This window comes from Populus nigra, chromosome 10, assembly GCF_951802175.1.
Source record: "Populus nigra chromosome 10, ddPopNigr1.1, whole genome shotgun sequence".
Lineage (NCBI taxonomy): Eukaryota > Viridiplantae > Streptophyta > Magnoliopsida > Malpighiales > Salicaceae > Populus > Populus nigra.
The window spans coordinates 12,653,200-12,672,730 of NC_084861.1; the positions used below are offsets into that span (position 1 = coordinate 12,653,200).

General features: G+C 34.3%; 1 protein-coding gene across 1 annotated transcript; it reads left to right on the forward strand.

Annotated features, from left to right (window-relative positions):
* The first annotated feature begins 1,126 nt into the window (after positions 1-1,126).
* LOC133704905 (uncharacterized) lies at positions 1,127-6,138 on the forward strand. The gene is made up of 4 exons (XM_062129963.1): positions 1,127-1,726; positions 1,818-1,933; positions 3,923-4,166; positions 4,542-6,138. The coding sequence occupies exons 1-4, from the start codon at positions 1,361-1,363 to the stop codon at positions 5,880-5,882; spliced, it is 2,067 nt and encodes a 688-aa protein (XP_061985947.1). The 5' UTR covers positions 1,127-1,360; the 3' UTR covers positions 5,883-6,138.
* Positions 6,139-19,531: the final 13,393 nt, after the last annotated feature.

The window sequence follows — 19,531 nt, forward strand, 5'->3', positions numbered from 1 at the left end:
CACCAGGAATTTCGCCACTTGCTTCACTTGGGAGGGGAAACCTTGAACAACATTAACCAAGAAAGTTAAAAGAAAGCTGTTTTTTTCTTAACCGTGAGCCCTTATATGCGCCATCAAAAGACAGTGAGGTGACTCATGGCACGTTCTATAAATACATCAATAACTTTTTTTTAATTAATTAAATTATCAAATCACTCCCGAGACCATATAATTATTGAAAATATCAATGTGAATGATGAACATGCCCATTAAGCCAAGCCTCTTTTTTTTTTTTTTTTTGTTGTTGTAGGGGTAATAAAGTAATCACATCATGCATGACAAAAGGTAAATTTCAAAAAGCTACTAGACCAAAGTTTTTTTTTTTAAGAGTAACAAAATAATTTCATTGGATGAAAAAAAATATACAAGAAGACCGAAACACCACTAAATAATTTAAAAATTAAAAACAAGGACATTATGAAAAGATTCTTTTACTCTCCAAGGCTAATTTATTGGTTTTTTCAATGAATAACACAACATAATCTAATCATTATAATTTATATAATAAAATAGTGCACGGTATTTTTTATATGTTGTTTAGGTTTTTATAATAAAATTTTGATAGTTTTTTTATTTTGGGTTTGTTTTTTAAAAATATATATTTTTAATGATTTAAATATATTAATATTACAAATATTGAAAATTATATATATATTTTAAAATATTTTAAAGTTAAAAATAATTTTTAAACCACTCTCCTTACATTACCAAAAACACTGCCTCTCATATTCTAGTTGGTTTCCGGAATAAAGAATGCCAAAATAATATCTGCTTGATTGATTGGTCTCTCCTCACCAAACAGATACCACACCGTTTCATTTTGTAACTTTGTCGGTTCCTCCTTAATCTCCTCATCCCCGCGCACGTTAGCAATCAAGATCCTATTGGGAACTTGGCCCGTCTCTAGACCTAAAAGTCGGCTACGATGTTGACATGGCCTCCCCCACAACATCCCGCGGGACCCACCGGAAGAAAAAAATGACGTGGCTCCTATAAAATCATACGCGGACACAAAGGCAACGTAAATCGAAATGGACAACTACTTTCGAATCCGCCAGGCAGGTTATATAACAATCTCCATCTTCCCTATTCATACGATTCCTCATTCTTTTATGACCCCAACGACTCCTCTGCGTCAGATTTTATCTCTCCCCCTCAAACTACATCCCGATTTTCTATCTCGAAGTCTCTGCTTTACCTTTACTATTCAACTTTCATCTTTTTAATAATTTTCTTAATCCGAGTCCGCTTTTAAGTAGAAATTGAAGATTAGGGTTTCGAATTTGAATTTGGATTTTGTTAATTCTAAAATAATTGACAGATGGCTAATTCTAAAAAGCAAGAATTCAACGAAGATCGCGTTGAACAATCAAACGGCAACGACTTCGACGACTCATCATCGATTTTGAACGCTGGCGGAACCTCAACCGCTGGATCTGGTAGGGTTTCGAGAGAGCGGAGTGAGATTAGTTTAACCGAGCGATTGACGGACATTCTAGTGGACCAAGGAGACGGAGATTTGTTGCTTCAAAGGAACGATCGTGAAGACATGGTTTTGCAGTGGCTGCAAGCGCTAGATTTGCAGGTCATTGGGGCTTGCAGAGCTGATGAGAGGTTAAAGCCGTTGTTGAAATTGAATGCTTCCAGTAGTGTGGCTGAGGATCGGCTCTTAGCGCATCTCAGTCAGGTAAACTATGTTGTTTATTATCGAATCTCTTATGTTTTTTCTTTTGTAATTAAGTTGGCTGATTTGGTTTTTGTTTGTGTGGTCTGAATAGCACTTTGAGCCGTCGGAGGTTGGTATGCTAGCTAGGTGTTTCTGCATACCACTGGTTTCGATTCGTGCTGGGAAGATTAACAAGCAGGGGACTCTGCTGTGCCCGACTGCCATAAGGTAATTGATTTTATGTGGATGTGTTTAGTTTGATTGTATATTTATGTGCTGTGTTCTTGCGTTTTTGTGTTGACTGAGGTTTTTTTGGGTGGAAATAATGACTTAACCCTGATAAATGAATGTCCATGTGTTTCTCATTTTGTTTTGAATGCTATAATTCTACCTTGTGCTATACTGTAGCAGTGGTTCTATGTTTTATGTTGTTGAATTTTTACTCTGATTTTTCTAACTGGTGCTATTTTATAGTCTTATATAATTGTATGAGCTTGATATTCTGACCTGCCACTTTATATTTTTTATGCTTTATGCATATATTTATGTGAAGTGTGTGATTAAGGGTGATCTGGTGCTGTTGACCAAATGTTAAATTGATTTATGAACAGCCCTTGTGTGTGTTAGGAGATTACCTATTTGTTGGTTCTTTCACTGTCTATTGTAATTTGATCCAATCATTCATACTATTTGCATCATCTTGTGCTTTAAATGCATTATTCATTTTGATTTAGCGTTTTGGATTACCATCTGATATTAGAGCAATTTCTGTTCTATACGAGTGGAATGAACTCAAATCACAGTGCTCTTTTGACTACATGATACCCATGCATGTCTGGCTGCTGTCGAATGACTGTTGACTATGGCTCTTTCATGGCTGCATCATTGAGACACTGGAATTGACTTTGTGCACAATTGGGTTTTGCTGTTGATGCAGTGCAACCAAGTGAAAATTGGTCTGATGGCTGTTCCTTGTCAAGTTGGTTATTGATTAAAAAGATTTTCTATTCTATACCCCTCCTTTAATCTCTCTGGTGCATACTTGGATAGGTTTCTTGTGGAATTGACTTTTCATTCGAGCGTTTCCATTAGTATTTAGTTCATTTTTAATATTTTGTAATAAATTGTAGAGTTTATTGTGGTGATAATGTTCACACTTCCGAGTAAAAATATCTTTTGACTTGTAGGTAAAGTGGGCGTATTCTATTATGATCTCTGAATTATGAGGAAGTAAAGGTAGTTTCATCTCTCACATATGAGTACACAACTTGCTACTGCTTTTTGAATACACGGGAATTGCATTTTAACTGGACTTGAAATTGAGTGTGAATAGTCTCATATTAGTTTAACTTTCTCATGCTAAGTTCAAGATGTAATCTGCATGCTACTTACAATGGTTGCTTGTGAAATATTGAGTTCAGCAAGCACTCTCTTATCACTTGTCATTATATTCTTTAATGCATATTACTATTTCTCTATGCTAACCTTTCTAGTTTATGGCTATGAACTCTATAATTTCTTCGAGCATGATTTCAGGGTATTCTTGAGGATGTTCCTTAACTGATGATATTTTTTTAAAATAACATCACAAGCAATCCTACTTCAAGATGGTTTTAAGCGAGAAGAAATTAGTTAAAATAGAATGAACACTCATTAAATTTATTGTTGATGTATGGAAATGTTAAAGCCATAGACCTCATTGCGGAGCAATTACCATGTGTCGTTGGACAAGCTTGTGGTGGAAGTAATTCAAACTCAAATATCTACTAGATGAGCTATAATATGCTAGCATCTGGGTGTCTGTTGAAAGAGTATGCAATCGATCCATAATGCAATCAGATAGGTTGTGTGTGATTTAATGAATAGCAGCTAGAGTGGAGCCCATTGCAATCATATTATAAAGTTTGATTACTTCAAAATGGTGAATGTTAGTTTGAATTTGTAATTATGGCATCTAGGGCTGCAGATCTAGTAAACACTGATACTGATATTATATTGTCTAGCCTCACAAACTTGTTGATTTTGAGCATTAGTATGTACAGATCTTCTGCAGACTCATCTCAATTAAACTAAGAACTCAGTATAAGCTTTATATGCTGGCATAGTGCATTAAAGATTCACTGCTAACTATGATCTTTTTAGTGGGTTTTTCTATATCTAGTTGCAGTTTTTTGTTTTAGATTTCTAAATCATTTCCATTTATCCTTGTTCTTTCAGGGGGGATTTAAATCTTACACTGTTGCCAACGTCTGATCTGCGCCTCTCATTCAGCGGTGATGATGGTAATACAGAAAGGCTATTCACCCTAAGTGGTAAAACCCAATGTGCTGCTGTTGAAGTCAATGAGATTCCCGCTGACAGTTCTGGCCGATCTTTCAGCTTAAAGATGTCAGATGGCAGAATTTTTTACTTTTGGTGCTCGGAGAAATCAAAGCTTCTGGGAATTGAATTGCTTGCAAAGGTATACACAACAGCCTCTTGGGCGATGAAATGCATGCACATACATATGCACTGTGTGGTTAGAACTAATTTAGCTTTGAATCTTATATATGATGATTGCTGAGATACTTAAAATAATTTTCATGGACATTTTCTCAAGGAAAAAATGATTAACTCAACCTTGCATCAACTGTAGTCTGGTTTGCATGAGCTAGTTTTTCTTTCTCTTTACTTCCCTCTCCAAGCTCTCCTGCAATTAATCTGAACATGAATTTTAGTTTGAAGTTTTTGATTCAGGAAGTTACCATATCATCATTAATGAGTCTTTGTCTGTGTGTGTTCATTGAAATGCTTTTCAGTGGTTACTAATGCATGTTTCCTCTTTCTTCAATGATAGATGAAAGATGTACTGAAGAGGAAACCGTCTATAGCTGATTTGACTGGAATCAGCAAGTCACGTCTTGATTGCTTTGCAACTCACCTTCGTGCCTACCTTGTGGGAAGCAATGGCCAGGGAATTTCTGCTTGCTCTCCTGCCTCTTCCTCTACCACTCTGGAAACCTCTTATTCAACCTCCACAACAAAGTCTCTGCGCACCAGACATATTGGCAATCAAGCAGTAAAAACATATTCAGCTTATCAGGGAAGCCTCAGTCCAAGATCAAGTTCCTTCAAAGAGGGCTTACCCAGAAGCTTGTCTTCTTTAAGGAGTGCTGCCAGGGAAAAGTTAAGGCGGCGTGTGGACAGCCATCTTTCAGCAGTTGATAACATGATGGTTGCATTGCCACTCAGCAATGATGTCTCTTGCAATCAATCTGAAAATGAGAAGTTACAGGAAGCTAAGAGTTGCTGCCCTGTACCCTCTAGTGTTCTTGAATCTCTTGGTAGATTGTCTTTGCCACCGTTTCAGCTTCCTGTATCTCATGTTTTGTCAAGTCCACCTCTCTCTCCATACTATTGTTGGTGCCCCCAAGGTGCATCGACTTTGCAATATCCTTCCACACCTTTAGAAATCTCAACCTCATCTGTTGAATCACCTTTACTGCCACCCCTCCCTCCATTTTTATCTGCCAGTAGGCCATCCAACCTGTTAAGTCCTATACCACCTCTCAGTTTGACTGACCTTCCCTCACTGGATTTTCCTGTTTTGCTGCCAGACCAATTCATTCGGTTGCCAATTCCAAGTTCACAGCAAATCCCAACTTTCACTCCTTTAATGTGCGATCCGATTGTTCACATTCCAGTCATTGATGTTTGTTCCTCAGGTCAAGGCTACCTAGTGAGTGCTGGACCAACTATTGCAACTACCATGCCACCTTTGCATACAAAACTTGTAAACCCACTGATCCCTAATACAGCTGATTCTGTGGTGGAGAAGGGTGCAAGAGAGACTCTGAGATTACTCATCAGTAGTACAAGCCAAACCAATCCTCAATTTATGGATGATTTGCCTGCTGTTTTAACCAATACTGATAAGAAGAGTATGCTTACCACCGGAAGCTGGAGCCTTTACTCGGGAACCAGAGACGTCGATGCTATTGCAAACAGAATTGCCACCATGGGCCTGGTTTCATTATCTGAGTACTCTATAGGAGATTCTGTTGCAGAGATGAGTGGCAGCTGTGACAATACCAATACGTTGCCTGACAAACTACCAGATGAATCTAGTGCTGTGGATGGATCATATTCAGATGATGATTGTAACCTGTTTTCAAACGCTGAGGAAGGAACCAATTAAGGCAGTATTGCATTACCACTGGATCTTTTTTGTCCCTAATGTGTAGATACGTTTCCCCAGCCCTGGCAATTTGAATTGTAATTATTGCAAATCCTGCCGGAATTTGTTCCACCCCTATTCCTTAATCTTGTTATTGGGTAGAAATAGAACTATTGTAATATGTTTTTTTTTCGTGTTGCCGAATAGATGTATTTATGTTTTCTATTACTTTTGAGAGCCTTGATGCAATTGGCCGGGCTCTTATAATGCCTGATCATCTGAAGAGTGCTAATTGCATGTCAAAATGGTTTCCAGTCATATCCTTGCCGTTGGTGGCATTTAATTTCTCATGTGGATGGTCTTGAACGCTTGTGGCTGCCTGCGACTGAACGCGTCTAAGCAGCCTGTGACGGAGATCCCGCAATTTTTACACCTTGGATAAACTACACGATTTCTTTTACTTTTATCACTCGTTGTATATGGCTAATTAAAGTTGCCTTTATCATTTCCTTACCAGTCAAGCATGCGAGCTACGACTCTCTCCTAATTTTGGAGAGCATTGCTTAATCTCTCGTCTCTTTGAATTTTAATGAAAACACAAACTTTGGCACGCCACTAAGACTGGATGTCTGGAGATCACATTCATCGACAGAACTAGTCCCAATGGGAGTGCCACGATTTATGTTTTCCATTTAGCAACAGACTGAATCCCTTTATGCTACTGACTATTTTTTAGTTTTTGACTAATCAATTCATTAGTTTGGTTGATTGGAAGTATAAAGAACAGCACCTTAAGCTGGCTCGATGTCGGTACGGTAGCGAGGTACTTCTGCATGCCACTGGTTTCGATTCGTGTTGGGAAGAAGAAAAAGCAACTAGCCTGCTCTCTGGTAATAGAGTTCACATGAATATCAGATTGTTTATTTTGGGGGTGTCATATGTTCTCCTGTTATGAAGTTATTGCACTGATTGAGGTTTATTTGTGGACATAAATTACTGATTCTGATTATGGAATTTCAATTTACTTTTGCTACAGAAATTTTTATCTGTATTTCAGTAGGATGTTTCTGAATACCTTAATTCATTTTTATATTTTATATTTTGGATAAAATATTACACCGATTTCTGTAATTGGGGCTACTTCGTTGTTCTCGCTGTCAGGAGGTTGGTCAAAAATTGCGGGATAGAAGAGTACTCAAAACTCAATTAATCAATTGTGGTATCTGGCAATGCTTGCAACTACCAAGGGGAAACAGGAATTCCTAATGGAGTTGTGTCATTTCATTGGTGATGATTTTCTTTATGAACTCAGAAAGCTTTTACATTTTAGAATTAAAAGTGAAGCCATTGTGGTTAACAAATTTACAGTTATACCTCCTTCCTTCATTTGACCTGGTTTTCCTTTTTTTTTTTCTTTTTTTTTTTACCTGTAATGATTAGAAAGGGATGATATTCTTGGCACTTTGAAACAAATTGCTGGAGGAGCTGCAGAAAGCCTTGTGCCCGGAGAAATGCGCCACTTTCTAATGATTTTGGATTCAAACTGGGAGACGAAAACTGCAGCTCTTAATATTTGATTAAATGGTATAAGATGCATTGAAAGTCAAGAAACCCTTGCTGCTTTTCTTCCTAGAGGCCACTGGCCGATTACAAGTGGTTTTTAAGTACTTGGCTGTTGAACAAGATCAAACTTCAAAGGTTCAAAACTTTACATGTCCTTTCCCCTATAGGCGGTGTGTTTGTGGTCCTGAGTTCGACGCCTAGTTTCGACCAAGAAACAAGGACAATACGTATTTGCGGTCCTTGGTGTGGAGCTGGCTTGCCTTTAATGGACAATACGTATTTGCGGTCCTTGGTGTGGAGCTGGCTTGCCTTTAATGGGGTTTTGTTTCGCGATAGTGGGAGCAATAACCATCGCAAGCAAACAATTGTGTCTCAATTTCGAGATGGGGTTAAGCTTTTTTTTCTCCCAGCCACCACAGCCTGCAATGGAGTAATGCCTTGATGACACGACCTTTGAGTTCGAAGGGTCATCAAGGATTTGGTGAGGGACGACCTTATAGCCTGCATGGAACTTGCTATATTAAATGCAAGGCCCAGCACTTAACCATCAGTCAATTAATTAATAATTATGAGGACCTGGCTTCAACATCTATCAATTCAGCTTTAGAACGGAGAAGGACGTGTTTTCGCCATGAAATCCAAAATGCCCAATGACATGGAGACCCCAGCAGAAAAGGATGCGTTCCGTTTCCAATATCAAACCAGCCCCGTTTAAAGGCAAGAATCCAACTAACACCGCAGATGAGGCCCTTATCTTTCCACAATCCCATTCCACCGCAAAAGCCATAACCAGCTTTTAATTAGCCGAATCATTGCCATTGTTTCAGTCAGCAGGGATACTCATGAATAGCTCTATGCAGAGCAGGAATGAAGCCGGTTGGAACGACGGTTATGCTTGCTCATAAATCAAAGCTCCAACAATCCCAAGGAAAAAAAAACATGGAGGCATAACATGTATATTCACCGAATCCTATCTATAGAATTGCAAGTCGGAACTTTTACTTTCAGATTATTGAGGTATTATCCCATAAACAAATGGATGTTGTTAATAATCTCAAGCAGGAAACAGATCATAAAACACGCTTGGCCTGATGTCCATCGAGGGATTAATTATTGACAGGCCTTTGTCATTGATTGATAGGCTTCAAATAAGAGTGGTAGCGTGGCCCGCTGTCAAAGGAGGAGCATCTTCATGCTAGTAATATAAAACAATATCCTAGAGACAAAACGTACCATGGCAACGAAGAGAATTCAACGAATGGCATCTTGACAACTTGGAGCAATAGCAAGAATTTTATGGACAGGCAGGCAGGCAACACTTCGCTTTTAAAAACATATGCATCCAGAATATGAGCTGAGCGAGTACGTGCGGTTGAGTTCGAAGCCGATTTAGATTTATAGCATCTCTTTCTAAAAAACCTTGGAGTCTTGCTTGGTTCAATTTTAATTTTTTAATTTCTCAATGTATAAATTACAAGAAAATCCCTATAATTTTTTAATATAAGATTGAGGGTTTTAGATTTATAAAATACATGGATTGAAATTTTTGTAAGATTAATTTTTTTTTGTTCATTCATAATTTATTTTAAATAATTGAAATTTCATGTTAAATTAAGTATTTTTATTGAAGAATAATTTTCAATAAAATTTTAACTCTAAAATTCCCTTATAATATGATCTCAAATTGTAGGTAATTAACCATGTTACTAGCTAGAACAAATTTCTAATATTAACAACATGTATTTTTTTTTTTTAAAAAAGAAGCTCAGATCATGAGTAAAACGTCCTGACTTGAATTAATGTTTATAACAGTGCAATAATTCTGACATCATGTATCACTAATGTTGCCTTGATCTGGTGGTTTATCGAAGTTACTTCTTCTGGTAAATTAAGATTAAAAGTAATTTCAGTGATTTCTTAAACCTTGTTCAACAACGAATTCGACAAGTTTTCATTGGTTTATATATCTCTTATTATTAATCATATCATGGCCATGTTTCTCCGATAGGAAGATATCTTGATTCTAATTTGTTTTTTTTTTAGTACAGTAGAAATTCTAGAGTCTGACGTTTAATAACTATTCTGCTCCCTGTAAATATGATTCTCTCTCCATAATATACAGTAAGTAGGCTAAGTCCGGGCATGGATATTTCCTTGGACGGATTCTCTGTGTTTTCTTTTCCGTGTGTGCATGGAAACATAGCTTTAGGCATGCACTAGATGGCTAGAGTTTCCATTTAGTGGCATATGTACTAGTCCCACAGGACGTGCCAAAATTTATATTTTCAAAATTTATGCATGTAATTCGACTACAACAAAGACGTAATTAAGTTGATCATTGCATGATATATTTTATGTTTTGATGAATTGTTGTGAATCGGGCTTGTGTTCATTAAAAATATGGAGTGAAGAATCTTTATTTTTTTGTTTACTGTGAAGATACAAACCAAATAACATCCATATATACTGGCTTTCTTAGCTTCTTTCTTTTTTTTTTTATTTGTAGGTATTCGGGTCAGTTTATATATTTGATTAATTTTTTAAAATTTTAAAATTAATAACGATGTAAATCTCTAATGATTTTGAATTTTATAATATTTAAATTGATAATTTTTAAAAAATAAATTTATAATCTAATTAAAGATTTAATAGTAATTAATTTTATTTAAACCCCGGCTGTTTTCTTAGCCTAGGATTGGTATAATTTACTTCTGGTTTCAACGGTTCTTAGGCCCCCTGCTGTTTTTACTTTGTACTTTTCACTTGTTTTCTTTCGGTCATTGAATTGACTTCATTCATAAGGAAAGAGAGCTTTATTCTGCGTAGCTTGGCTGGCGGATGCATTGGCAACCTCTTTTCTGTGCCCTTATAGTCATAGATCTTTGATTACTTTATGTTTGTGGAGCCATGATCAAAAGCCAAAAGGCTGGTACCATTTTTGTCGGACAAACCTCAAATTAACTAGCCTCTCATCTCAAGAGAGAATCACAATTTCGCCCACAAGAGTTCATAAATTCTCAATCAAACCTTTCAATCTAACTCATCACATATTTTTCTTATCGAAAATGTCGAGATCCCTTAAAAACAGCGTGTTTTTTTTTTTGCATTTGCTTACATTCTTTAACAATAGCAACGACTGGAACCAAAGGAGGAAATAGAAACCCAGCAAGTTAAATAAAAAGAATCCCGGTCGATTAAGCGTTATCGAGACAGAATAATTGAATCGAGAAAATGGAGTAGAAGTTTAAGATGTGTTAATCTCGGTAAAGCGTATTAGAGAATAATATAAATTATATTCTAAGACCTCACACAACCATTTCAATCCAAAAATTTAAGTTGTTAGGTGAGGTTCTAAGATATGATTTATATTATTCTCTAACACACTCCTTCAAGTGAAAGCCTTTTGGGCTTGAAATTTACACATGCAAACATTACCTTTGTGTTTAATTTTTATCAAATAAATATGGATGGTGAGATTCGAACTCGAGACCATTTGGTTATTAAGGCTCTGATACTATGTCAAAGAACTATCTCAACCCAAAAGTTTAAGTTGTTAAGTGAGGTTGTTAAGTGAGGTTCTAGGATATAATTTATATTATTCTTTATCAGTGTAAGAATATAATTAATAAATTAATGGGCTAATATAGGACCATGGTGTTGTCTAGACAGGGGACCATGCTTGATGCATGCGAGCTTCGTGCCCAATTGTAACCCCACCATCGAGGTTCTTATCTCACGATCGAGCGCAACTATGATCCTAGGTTCCATATCCAGAGATGGACAAATTTTGCGTTGCTGGGACTTTCAAGCCAGAGAATTCTCAGTTCTCTCCACATAATCTTCCTTGTAAGTTGAGGACAGCCTCAAATTCCACGTGGCTAGTAGTCACCAATATCTATTATCAAGTTTTTTTTTTCTAGTAGAAAGAACATAGTAGCAAGTTCTCCATCCTCCCTTTCAGATTTGAAATTGTTGTCTTGTGAAACAACTACCAAGCCCACGAATTTTGTGAAAGACAGATCTTAGATGATGAGCATGTTGAGAAGATGTTTTTTTTATTATTATTGAATATGTTAATTTACCAGTTCCATGATTGTGACCGAGAGCTGAACAAAAGATCACCAACTTTCTCTCGAGGACCTCGATGTGGATTGATCTAGCATATAAGATGTTTTTCTCTCTTTAAATTTTACGTTTTACTAAAAACAATTTAATATGCATCTTAAATTAAAGTTCATAATACCAACTTTCAACTGGTTTAAATAAATATAATTAACAATAAGAAATCAAAATCAAAGCATTTAGTTGAAAACTTTTCTTATATTTTCTCTTTTTACAATTTGGTATCAATGTTTTAATTTCTCTCTCTTTTTAATCTACATACATGGTAAGAGGGATTAATTTTTAATTTTTTAATAGGTGGTAAAATTTTATTAGTTAAGGGAATTACGGGTGAGAAAAAAAAACGTTAAAACCAGAAAATCAAAAAAATCAAACCGTAAAAAAAACCCGATTAGACCTATTAGAATTTTAAAAAAACCGTCCGATTTGGTTTCAATTTTATAAGTCTGAAACCAAAAAAACCGAACCCAAACCGGGAAAAAAACCGAGCCAAACCGGAAAAATCGTTTTGAATCAGTTTTGTTCTAAAATAACCAAATCAAACCGAAACCGGTTTTTTATTTAAAAAAAAACAGGTTTGGTTTTTTTGAAAAAAACTGAACCGAACAAAAAATAAACACCTCTAAAGAAAACTGTTTTTTTGTGTGCATAGAATATTTAGAATTAAAAAATTTTACATATAAAATCTTTTATGATATTTGATAAATAATAAGTAAAAAATATAATGGTAATTGAATGATAATGATGGATTGTGATGGTGATGATAGTGAAAATAAAATTTATTAAGAAAGTGATAATGACGATGATAAGAATGAAAGTGAGAGTGAGAGTGAGAGTGATGATGGAGAAGTGGCCATGGTTGTAGTGATAAAAATAAAAATGATGAATTATTGTTGGTGGTATGATTGTGATAAATACGGTGGCGAGATGATAAATGTTAAAATATTTGAAAGATATCAGGAGTGTATTGTTGTTTATAAAATATTTTATAAGTTAAAAATATATTTTTATACTCGATATTTTTTTATAAAGCATCTTATGAAAAAAAATAAGAAAAATATTTATGTACAAAATATTTTATGCAAATAAATACCTCATGATATTTAAATATACTCAATGTGTCATAATCACACAAAACTTTGTATTCCATTCGTTTTGAGATTATTATATATTTGGTGTGCAAATTTTTTATGTTTTTTTTTATTTGAGTGTTTCAACTTATTATTATTATTATTTTCTGTTAAACTGAATAAATTGTTATTATAGTTTGTTATTTTTATTTTTAGTTTCATTTAACCTAGCAAAACATGTACTAAATAACTATGCAAAGTAGACAATTGTTATCATCAGAGATGAGTTTGCATGCTGATATGTCAATTTAATATCCCGTCACCACATATTTGATAGAATCTAACAAAAATACTTGATTATTAAAAAAAATAAAAATTCAAATGCATACTTGTTGCTATACAAGGACGATGCAAATGGAAAGAAATTCAATTAGCATCCAGGCCAAGAACAAAAATAAATGCAACATTATTTATTGATATATCCCTAGATAAAAAAAATTAATAAAAAAAAGGAAGAAATGTGACAAACATGAATTCACGTCACCATATGTTCAGTCCCTTGACTTAATATTACTTAACTAATTAATCCTGTGCAATTCAATTGGACATCAAAAGATATGGTTGATAAGCTAATCGTATACTTTGATGTCATAGTTTTTAGACCTGGTTGGATGATTGGTCCGATCCAAAACTCGGGTTCCAAGTTATGACCAGGTCGCCCAGATCAGTTCTTTTAAAAAGAATCAAAACGATGTTATTTTAGTAAAAAAAATAAAAGTCAACGGGTTGCAACTGGTTTTTTAATTGAATATTGTCGGGTCAACCTGCCGGGTTACCGGGTCAGCCGGGTCACACTGGGTTTTTTCTTCCCTTGTTTTTTCTTCAACCTGACCCGGTTTCAGTCCCGGATTGGTCAGGTTCCAGGTCGACCTATCAAGTCAGACCGAGTTTTAAAACTATGCTAAATGTTATTATTTTTTAATACCCATGTATACTTGATATGGATCAATGACAAGATTTAAAACAGGATACCTCGTTGCCTTGTGTCCTCATCAGCTGAACCAAACGGGTAAGAACACGTAGAATTTCATGGGAGTGTGATTGTTTTGATGGTTTTAAATTAATTTTGTTTTATGTTTTTTAGATGGTTTTAGTGTGATTATTTTATAAATTAAAAAACATATATTATTTTCATATATTTTAAAATAAAAACAACTTCTATTACTGTTACAAACATCCTTGTACCAGGCCCAGCCATGCCTTTCCTTCCCTTTCAAGCACGCCGTAACTTTGGACACTAGCGCCGAGAGAACGGATTGCTTGTGTTTCTGTGATGACATAATAATTGGCAATGTACGATAATAAACTACTGACACTTACAGAAATAATACACGTTAATTAAAAAAAAACTAATTCTTCTAAAAAAATACAATTTATCCAAACTCAGAACACTGTTCGTCAAAATAATGTAACAATAAAATTGCCGGCCGCTCGATATTAAATATTTGAACTAAATATTGGAGGTGAGGTAGTCTATCTTGTCATGATATAATTGTTTTTTAGAAATTATATGGGCTAGATTGATAATTTAATTTTATAATAAAATTATTATTTTAACCCTGAGGTAAAATAACACAACATCTTCTAGTCATGAGCTTTTTTGTCTTTTTATTTTTTAGAATAATATACTCTAATGTTTTTAAAAACAAAACCAAAATAACTCTCAAACAATATTATTTTTTTGTTATTTTACATTGATTTTTTTTGTAAATTTTTATGCTACCCAGGAGCATTGTTATAGTTTATATTAAGTAAATATAATTAAAAAAAATTGTTGGATAGAGGTCATTTGACCATCAAACGCTGTCTTTTAGGATAGTGTTTGAAAAGTCTCAGTGTTCCCAATATAATGGGGTGGCAAGTGCCCTTAACACGAATTGAGTTTGATGCTTATATACTTTTTTTCTTTCTTTCTACCCACCTGAATTATGCGCTAGCCCTTTTAAAAAATTAGACGAGCCCCTGAGTTTATTTCCTTTTTATATTTGGTCCATTTCATATTTATTACTATTTTTTTTTGAATAAGCTATAAAAATAAAAATAAAAATATTTTTTATTTTTTTAATTGTATTACTTTTTTGTTTATTTTTTATTATTGTATTTTTTTAATTATATTATTTAAATTATTAATTGAAACAATGACTGAAGTCTCGTATCTTTTCCCTTAAGAATTTTACCCGAATCGCGACAAAAAGCGGGACACAAATCTAGCAGCATGGCTGTATCCCGAGTATGACCTAATAGTGACCGTATTTTAACGTGATGCATGACATGGCGTAAGCTTCGGATATTCATTAACTCCATTTTTTTATTATAAAAAAATAATAATTCAAATAACTCCAATTCATACAAGCTGTCGAGGTTTTGGGATGACAGGTCACAGAAGAAGAAGTGGATTTGATTGAGTGCATGTACGCAAGAAAACTAAAAGAAATAATTCAATACCTTATTCCGGTCTTGAGGAAAAGGAAGAAATTAAAATAGGGAAACATGGGTGGGGAAAATTAAAGATTTCAGTATCATATTTGCAATTCGGGTGGAGGATGAAAAGAAGGGAGAAAATCTACACTTTTTTATCACTGTTGGAGAGAGGGATTTCCATGTCAATTAGAGAAGAAAATAAATAAATTTATGTGATGTTTTTCAAATTTGAATTGAGTAGAATTCCTTAAGAAATAAGTTGTCTGAAATATATATTAATTTAATATCCTTATATTAAAATAATATAAAAATATATTAATTTAAAACAAATAAAAAATTTAAAAATTTTTAAAAACCCTTTTCAACCAACCAACGATGTGCAGAACACGGCGAAGAGTGGAAGAGGTTACTGTCCTCCCACGTTGGCACAACATGCCAGGTTCTGGTGCTTTTTTTAGCTTTTAATTTAACAAATGTCACTTTCAAAGATTTGAGTGGCTGTGGCCCGTAAATGGAGCACTAAACTGATACAGCCACTAGCTGATCGATTCAATGATCAATGGCCATCCAATTGACACAGTCCACGTCCAATATCTTCAATATCTTTGGTTTGACAGTCTGCTCTGCCCCAGTGTTTTCGAGCAATGGAGCTTTTCTTCCTTCCCTCCACATCTGATCGGGAGGAAAACAATAATTAAAAAAAAACCATATTTTCTGGATTTCATTTTCTGATTTTCCCGTTTGAAGATATGTGATTAACTGTATAATAGTGATTGCTTTTTAAATAATTTTTTATATTGAAATATATGTTAATATTTTTTTTATTTTTTAAAAATTATTTTTAATATCAACATATCAAAATGATTTAAAATATACAAATAATATTAAATTTTAGTAAAAAATAATAATTTTTTTAAAAATACAATTTACACGCATTCCAAAAAGATTTTGACTTGTTCTCACTAGTGTTTCATCTCCTCCCTTGTTTTTTTATTTTTATATATATATATATATATATATATTTAATATTATGATATACATTGGAATCTTTTGTAGAATCAAAACCCTATGATATATGACAAATATCTTTTGCAAGCAGATAGTTTATAAACAAGTACGCTAATTTTGAAAATGATGTAAGCCGCGCGTGATCATTTCCTCAGTAGCCATAAAGTATAAGGGGACATGTAATTATAGAATCCTTATTTCAATCCCAATTCTATATATCCATTCTCAATTGCATCCCGAACCTATGATTTTTATTATCAAATTGATTCCAAATATTTTCTATATTTCTCAATTGCTTCTTTTTATCATTTTTTTTGTCCGACTCCAAGCATCATTGATTTAGAGGGTGTTTGAAAGTGTTGTAATGTTTTTTATTTGAAAATACATGAAAATCATATATATTTTTATTTTTAAAAATTTATTTTTGACATTGACATATCAAAACAATTCAAAATCACTAGATATTAAATGTCCTAAGCTCAATTTTGTCCCTTTTTATATTAGCCTCAAACCTTACCTAAGCACGATCGTGCCTTAACCTTGAATGCTATGAACTTGATCTTAGCTAGACTTTAAGGTGACTCATATTAATTCTGGTTCAATTAAAAAAATCTCTACTTAATCTTAGCCTAATCCAATCTTAGACATTCATACGTGGCCCCAAATATCTTAGACTCGATTTTAGTTTGAATCTTGAACAAACTTCTAAATCACATGTTAATAGTATAAAAAATATATTTTTTGAAACTTTTTGAAACCCTTTTTTTTCATAAGTGTGGAAAACTTGTTGTCCTTTTTTATTTTATTCAAAACAAAAAACCAAACATAAAACAAGTTTTCTGTTTTTAATCCTTTAAAAACAAAAACAAAAAACAAAAACCATATGAAACATCCTCTAGATAAATACATGCAATAACTCTTTTACTTTTCCTCCAAAACACGGGAAGAAGTTGAAGAGGAAAAAAAAACCCTTCCAATCTTATGAATGAAACGATGAAAAAGGCACATTTTATGTACTCCATGATCCACTAGCATGGTGCTTGCACTTTGCACAAAATAAAAGAAATTCAACTTTGGATTAAACCTGGCCAATTTCAAAGTAAATTTGCATTTGTATAATTACCAAAAGTTACTACTATCATCATGCAATTTATTGAGAGCAAATCTATATGCTCATGCTAATGACCATGTTTGCGCATGGACAATAATTTGTTTCTCCCAACATGGGAGGAAAATCTCTTCGTGCATAATTATTTTGGTAGTATTTGATGTTATAATAATAATTGCTTTTTAAAATATCTTTTATTTTAGGTTTTGGTAAGGTGCCCAAACCCACTTTTATGCCTCCGGAGCTCGGGTTGTCATGCTCGAGTCTAACATGTTTGGATCCAGGTAGTACGTCCAAACCCGCTTTTACCCCTTATAGGTTCGGGCTGTCACGCCCGATCTTGACTATTTAAAGTTCTGTCTAGTTCACCGAGACACAGGTTATACCATCGAAAAGTGTCATACTTTGCATGATGTCATCCAAAAGAAATTCTGATCACAACTTCTAAAACAATAGAAAAACATGTAAGTGAACCGCCAACTTAGGCTCTTTGGAATTAGAGGGTTAAGGCTCCTCATGTTAAGCAGGAGGCTGAGTTGGTTAGATGCGTGGGACAGAGGGCTTATAGTACCTGCTAACGCGGGTCAGTTTGTTTAGCACTCCGAGGCTGTCTTCGGCTCATAGAAGCTGTGGACTCAGGATTTGTTTTGAAAACATCGTTGGCTTAAAAAGACGCTCTTATGAAAGAACAAGAGAATGGCAACCGCAGAAGGTGAAATGGACAGGCCCAGTGTGTTTGGGTTCAGGAAACGAGCTCAGACCCACTTTCATCTCTCATGGGCTCAGGTTGTCATACTCGAGCCCAACGTGTTTAGGTCTAGGTAACACGTCCAAACTTGTTTTCACCCCTCATTGGCTCGGGTTGTCACACTTAAGCCTAACGTGTTTAGGTTCAGGAAGCGAGCCTATACCCATTTTCACCTCTCGTGGGTTTGAGTTGTCATGCTCGAGCCCAACGTGTTTCGGTTTATGTAGCACGCTGAGACCCACTTTCTTTAATGGGCTCAAGCATCTTGACCGAGCTCAAAATTCGCCATAAAATTTTCCGAGACCCTACACGAGTCTTTCAATATTTTATACTAATTCAATATTTATTATTTTGAGTAGAATACAACTCAAAATATTATAAGGATAAAATTACACTTCAGCATCACCTTTCCACAAAAAAAAAGAAAAAAAAGATTTATGAGCTATAAATATACCATGAATTCTTCAAGTCAAAGGTTCACAATCTTCATTTTTTACTGTATATATGTTTTCAAAGTATATCTCTCTGGAATATTATTGTATTTTTTCACTATAAAAAGATATTTATTTAAGTATCAGCGAATCCCCACTTCCACCAAGCTAGCCACCTTTCCTTACTAAGCATTAAGTATAATGTAATAATCATCTTGATTAGAAAGAATAAATAATATTATTAGGACTAATTGATTAAACGAATATCTAATCTAAAAATCTTATTACAAGGCTATTTTAGGATATCATGAAATACCAAATATGATTTCTATCTATCTGGTTAGAACCCAACTGTGCTAGAAAATCGACATATCTGTTCTCTTCGCGAAAAACATGAATATTTTAAACTGTCCAAGCTTAGCAATAGTATTTGTTATGTTTTAAATAAAATGAAAACGGGGGCGAGAACCATCCAGCTCGAAACTAATGAACCTGATGCCTCTAAATCATGTGATTCAATATCCAAATGAGAGACTGAATAGCCACAATTCGTTTCTTTGAGCCCATAAGTCAGCAACCATAGTCGAAGCAGAGCATTCTTCGAAAATTCCTCATGTTCTAAATAAAAAAAAAGGGGGGGGGGGGGGGGGAGGGGGAAGGGAAAGGGAAAAATTAATTAAAAGAGAAATCTAATAAAATGACAGCCCATTGCAGCCCTTCAAAACTTGCCACATTTATTATAGAAAAATAATTATTTTTAATATTTAGTGTTAAAAATAAATTTTGAAAAAATAAAAAAATATTTTATTACATTACTAAATAAAAATAATGTAAAAAATAACCGCTAAAAACTACTGTAACAGCTAACAACAGTAACAGACAAAATACTCTGCAATAATAAGATAACAAATAACACACAACTGACTTTCCAATCAACTGCTACCTTTTGACAATCATTTGTAGTAATTCAATAAATAATAATAATAATAATAATAATTACGAAGACCACCAAACCACCATGATACCATATCCCTCCTTCTCCGGTTTTTCAATGGAGTAATAAATAAATATATAAAATACTCTCCGATTGGTTAGCACCACTGCGCCAGTATTTCCTTTTGTCGTTTCCTCTCTCCTCT

Coding starts and splice junctions, on each gene's coding strand:
- LOC133704905 (XM_062129963.1), top strand. CDS start 1,361: ATGGCTAATTCTAAAAAGCAAGAATTCAACGAAGATCGCGTTGAACAA. Junction 1,934..3,922: donor CTGTGCCCGACTGCCATAAG/GTAATTGATTTT, acceptor TTGTTCTTTCAG/GGGGGATTTAAATCTTACAC. Junction 4,167..4,541: donor GAATTGAATTGCTTGCAAAG/GTATACACAACA, acceptor CTTCAATGATAG/ATGAAAGATGTACTGAAGAG.